The sequence below is a fragment of the Enhydra lutris genome, unplaced genomic scaffold (genome assembly GCF_002288905.1).
Source record: "Enhydra lutris kenyoni isolate GAN:26980312 unplaced genomic scaffold, ASM228890v2 scaffoldscaffold9, whole genome shotgun sequence".
NCBI classification, from domain to species: Eukaryota; Metazoa; Chordata; class Mammalia; order Carnivora; family Mustelidae; genus Enhydra; species Enhydra lutris.
In genome coordinates, this window is record NW_019154093.1 from 79197202 (window position 1) to 79203201 (window position 6000).

At 46.0% G+C, this 6000-nt stretch overlaps 1 protein-coding gene across 1 annotated transcript in view; it reads right to left on the reverse strand.

Moving 5' to 3' along the window:
* Positions 1 to 5601, reverse strand: part of LOC111143039 (calsequestrin 2) — a 65183-nt gene extending 59582 nt beyond the window's left edge. The window contains exon 1 of the mRNA XM_022496470.1: positions 5077 to 5601. Coding sequence (XP_022352178.1) covers positions 5077 to 5310 — 234 coding nt within the window. The 5' untranslated portion in view covers positions 5311 to 5601. The remainder of the gene's footprint in view (positions 1 to 5076) is intronic.
* Positions 5602 to 6000: the final 399 nt, after the last annotated feature.

Sequence of the window (6000 nt, forward strand, 5' to 3'; positions counted from 1 at the left end):
GGCACTGTGTTACCAGTCCTGAGCTCTCTGCAAGTGGCCTGGTGTCCTCAGTCTATAAAGTGGTGGGGTTAGGGTGGGTGGCATCTAAAATGAAGACTGGAAAGGGGAGCACGGGCTGCAAGTTAACAATATTTGTTGAAGTACCTTCCGTGTGCCTGAACCACGCTCTTGCCAGACTAACTCATCGTCACACCACCACTATCTCCACTTTACAAAACAAGGAGCCTGACCACAGACAGACTTCCTCCTTGGGAACTGGACTTGAATCTATCTGATTTGAACGTCCATGTTTTAAAGCACACCACCTCTCAAGCATTCTAACCCAAGAGAGGTCGGTGACATTGGAGGACTTTCTCTGGCAACGTTTGTGGAACACATGATAGCAGCAATGGCTTGCATTGCAATTTCAAGGGGGAAGTCAAAGCAAGAAACAAAAGAGCAGGGAAGAATCGGAATCATTGGGCAGATCCTCCTCCTGGGTCTGAGTTCTATGATGCTAATAGAATCTGGCCTCTACGGCGTTAACTCCGTGTACTGTCTTGGCTGAAGCTGAAGGAAACAGTGTATAAAATTGCAACTAAATGGTGTTGACACCTCAACAGAAAACTGGGGGAAAGTCAGAAAATTAATTCATGGGAGAAAAAAATGTAAACGGCAGGTAATTTTATGTGAAAATTCCATTTAGCTAAAAAAAAAAATCAAAGAATTTCTGATGAAACTGTACAATGAAAATCTAAACAAAGATTTTTAAAACTCTGAAAATTGTGTCAACATCCCAAAATAGGCCACTTATCTTAAAAATATGCATGGTCATACAATGGAATGCCAGGCCAGCATTAACATTACGTTTGCCAAGAATATAACACTCTATGATGACAGAAGAATGCTCACAATATACTGAAATGAAAAAAGCAGGAAACAAAATTGTATAAATAATACAAAACAACTGAAAAATGTATGTTTGCATATAGACAGAAAATATGGGAGAGAAATCTCTCAGTACGTGAACTGTTTCTTTCTGGGTGGCTATTATTTTTGTCTTTGTTTTTCTTTTCCATGTATTCTGACATTTCTAAGTGAGTATGTGCTCTTTGTGGATGAAATGCCCAACCAGGAGTCGGGATTACCAGCTGGCTGAGTCCCATCACTACAAAGCCACAGCTCTGAAGTAAAGGGTTCAGAGCAAGCTAGATGGTTCTCAAAGACAACGTTTCATCAGACATGTCATTCATTCAACAAGCCTCTACAGAACACCTCTACTGAACTATGTACCCCGCACCACCCCTGGTGCCTTCCAGAGCCAGACCATACCACCCCTGGTGCCTTCCAGAGCCAGACCCAGCCAAACTGGACAACAGTTTGAACTTGGTGCCTCCTGGTATCATTTTATTTGCACTTTTTCTGCCTAAGCGTTTAGTGACCTTACATTCTTTCTCTACTCCCCTTCCCTTTATCAAACCTTGTTCTCACTCAGAACTCAAATTTGGTCAGACGCAGGTACAAGTGATTGGCAATATTTTAAAGGACCTGCCCGTAGGACTTTAACCAAGTAGGAACAAAAACCCTACCCTAAAAGAATGAGGCCATCACGGTCAAATTCTAGGAAAATTTGGTGGGGAGATACTTGAGTGTTGTCAGAATCCTTCCTCTTGCAGTTCCTTCCCCAGCCCTTGCTTCTTGCCTGGTAAATTCTACTCATTGTAACAAACCAGTTCTTCCTTGTCATGCCTTCCACTTCTCTCCCAGAGAGTGGGGCTCTTGTTTGTGCTCTCAGAGAACCTTATAAGCCTCTCTATTATTACAATGAGCCCCTTGCACTGTAGCTTTTGTTTGCCCTTCTTCCATAATGGGCCATGAGGCACCCAAGTGTCTCCTTTTCCTGTATCCACAGTATCTCTCCCCCACCCAAACCCCAACTTGCAAGTGACAGATGTATGTGTGACTGATCAGCATTTCAAGACCCCAAGTCGGGGAATGCCTCCTCACCCTGCAGACAGGGCTGCTCCTGGGTCTTTTCATGGTCATCCCTTAGAGTGGCAGGCAAAATCCTTTCGAGGGGCAGGAGCTATGGTCAGCTCCTTTAGGTTTTTGTCAGAACGGGGCAGCCCTTACATGACAAGTTATGAGATCCTAATCCCTAAAATTCTCTTAGCTGGCGGGGGGGCGGGGAGGGGAGTGACAGCTCATCATTGTAGAATGAAATCGGTTTAATGGGTTGGAATCAATATTTTTTAATTGAAAAAGATTCAAAATGACAAGAACAGAACAGAATGAAATAGAAGAAAAAGAATTTTGTTAAAAATCCAAGTATTCCCCAAACAGTAATTGTCCCTTGAAATCTCTGTTTCCTGTGTGTGTATGCATGCATGTGTCCACAAGCACTAGGTCATAGTGAGTTACGATAGAAACGTCGGAAGCCACCTCCCTGAACAAGTTGGAGGAAAGGAGCCCACTGTCCCTGCCCTGTCTGCCCCTGCCTGAGACCTCATTCCTGTGGACATTCGCTGGGAGCTGTCTCCTCTTCTCTTAGCCCCCAGCAGCCACAGCCCCGAAACTGGCAGAGAATTTTCCTTAATGCAGCTTGTGGGGGGGGGCAGGGAATTAAAAGGACAAAATAACTGTTTTGATGAGGAGGGAAAGATAGAGGCTTACATCCCTTTCTTTCTACCCATGGTATTCCCAGAACCATTTTTGTCCTGGACTCTGAGGAAGAGTCTGCACTTGACAGGTACCCCAGCAAATCCCCCTCCCCTCTCCGGTCATCACTAAGGAAGCAGGGGCTCCTCCCTGGTTGGGACAGCTACGTGACTGGTATCCTGTTTTGGGATGGGGGGGGAGATTGCTCTGTGCTTCTCAACCCTGTTGCTGATACAGCTGGCCTCTCCAGGCCCAGGCCCATGGGCGGAGCAACTTTATTTAAGGCAGACTAGAAAGGATCCTCAACAGGGTATCTAGCAGATAACTAAACATCATCTTATTTGGTTACAGCAGCAGTACAATGCAGGGGCTAAGACCACCTTCGCCTGCACTGATTGAATGACCCTGGGCAACTTACCCTCTCTGTGCCTCAGTGTCCCCTTCTGTAAAATGGGGATAGGAACTATGCCAATGTCATAGAAATACTGTAAGGATTCAACATGTTAACATATACAAAGTGCTTAGAACAGTCTTATTATTGGATAATAAATGTTATTGTTATTTAATTATTTCTTACATAGGTATAATGATTGTTTTTCCCATATTTATAGATAAGAAAAAGAGACTCAGAGAAATCAAGTCCCTGCCCTATATCATGTGCCCAGGAAAAGCAAAGCCAAAATATAAATCTAGATCTCCTGACTCCATGTTCTATGTCCTTCTCCCCTAATGATTCCCACCTCAGCTTCAGCAGCCTGTGGGACATCGCCTAAGTCCCATGGGTCTCTGCCAGGCACTCTTGGATCAAAGGTGTCTGAAGGGATGGTGAGCCCAGGGGAAAGTCCTTTCTCAGGTCTACGTGGCCCTAGGTCTTTGGGGGAGATACGTTCTTGAGGGAGTGTGTGTGTATGTGTGTCCAAGTGTATGTGTGTGCGTGTGTGCGCATGTGTTTTAATATGCTGGGGAATCAGAAATGGGAGATTGTTACTCGTATTGGCATTCTTTCTGAGTTACAGGCTATCAGACAGTGACGAGCATGTGGGGTAGAATCCTTATGTCTTCAAAGAACTTCTTCAGAAAAGTGTCTCTTGATAACTGAGTAGGGCCATTTGAAACAGAGATGACGATGTGAGTATTTCAGGGGCTAAGCAGCAGCTATGCTGTATGTCCTGGTTTCTTCCAGCCTCTGATGTTCCCATATATAGTACAAAGATCTAAAAACTGTCCCTGCTTTCTCTTTGCTTGCAACACAAGAGGGAACTGAATTTCCACTTCCAGCCCCCAGGATAAGCCTGAGGAAAAATATGGTGGTAGTTGTGATGTTTTGAAAATGCTTAGCTTTTTGTCAACCCAAGCTCTCTGTAATAACCACGCCACCATACAGAAGAGCTCTGAAAATAGGTGTTGTATGATCAAGAGACACTTAGGATTCTCAAGTACTTTTTAAATTATATTTTATGATATTTGAGATGATTTTCATGGAATTTATTGGTATCTATTTGGAGGGATTCAAATCTACATGTGTTTGATATATGATAACTTTGTTAATCAAAATATTTGATTCAGTTGAGCTTTCTGATATGCTAGTTAATAAGCTGCTATAATTCTCAAATAGCCCTGTCCCCAGGTTTGTGCCTCAGCTGGGCGTGGGGCTGAGGAGGGATCTTGGTGACTACTAGAATTCCTGGCATTCACAGGTGCTCCTGAAGTGTAAGTAACCTTACACTGTCCAGGAGGCGTTGTGGGAATCGGCCCTGGACCACTCACCAAGGATTAGAGAATGCACCCCCGTGCCAGGCTTACAAACTGGCCATGTAATACAGATAAAATAAGAACTGACTTCAGCATCTGCCCTGAACACACACCAATAACTTTCTGAAAAAAAAAAAAAAAAATCCCGCTAATGAACGTGTAACTAGAGATCTCCGCATATGCACACTGTGCAATGTTGACTGGACCCAAACCCCAAGAGGCAAAGACCACTTTGTGACATTCCCCATCTGACCCATGTGGAGAAGCAAGGTCAAATGCCTCCTGTCTCTCCAGGATCATGGGGAAACTTCCGGGAACAGAGAGGGGGGAGTTAGCACACCAAATGGAACGCACAGATCATCTCTGAATTGCATTTCAGCCAGGCTTTTCAATGATAGATTTAACATCGACTATTACCCTTGAAAAGTCAAGAGGACCATCAGGTGACAGAGTTTAAATCAGAACTATGTGTCGTGCAACACATCTGCCTGCCCCCATTTTAGGAGCCGGGACCCACACTTTGCTCTTCCCACAGCCCAGCTTTGCAACAAGGATATCTTCAGATTCAAACCAGACTAAAATGCAGCTCGACTTCAGGACAGAGTCTCCACACCGGTGTTCCCACCTCCCAGCCGCTGGCCAGCCCGTGCTCCCTGGGACAATGCGGTGAGCAGGTCCCCAGCTTACCTCGAGCACAATTTCTTTCAGTTGGAACTGTTTCTGTGCGACTTTGTCTGAGGACACTGCCTCATGGTAGTAGAGGCAGAGCACATCGTATTTCTTCAAAATCTGCTTGAAGTTCTTCTCCGTGAGACTGACCACGCGGTCCTTGCCGTCATACGTGGGGAAGTTGAGCCCCTCTTCTGCCCGGCAGGAGGACAGCAGGTAGACCCCCACGATGAACAGGTGCACTCTCTCCATCTGGGAGAAGTTTCTTTTCACTTTCCCAGGAAACCTGAGTGCGGGAAAGCGGCCGGAAGACTCCAGAGGACTGACTGAGAAAAGTGGGGAGCAGAGAAGTGGATTCGGTCCCTCCCCTCTGTCCCTCCTGGGCCCGAGGACCAACTCCCCAACTCCTGGGCTCCAACAAGCAGTACTCTTGGGCTCAGGACACACGCTTGCAGAGACTGAGGGCCAGGCTGAGCAGCCAAGCCCCAGATACCTCGCATAGCTCGGCCCAGCCCCTGTCTCATCAGGAACTCCATTTTTAGGATGCAGTTGTTTCAGGCTAAAAATAAATCATGCAATGAATAAAAAAGTTAGATATGCCTCTGTTGAGGGATTCGCTGATACAGTCTGTCAGAGGGGTAGGAAGGGAGGAGGCAGGACGGAAAGAGGAGAACGTGTGCACCAGACATAAGGAGGCCAGCAAGGTCAAGGAAGAGAAAGAGACTCAAGAAGGAGGGAGAGACGATAAGAGGGGAGAAAGATGGGACAGTAGTGGGACAAGTCAATGAAGATGTTTGCACATACACAGGGCCACCCAGACCTCGGATTTGTTCAACTACTATGGGGAGAATATTCAGCCTGTCCCCTCCTAGCAGGCTACTTGTCCCCTAACACTGCTCACACGGGAGCCAAGTGGAGCCCCGAGGTGAGCTTCACATTCTG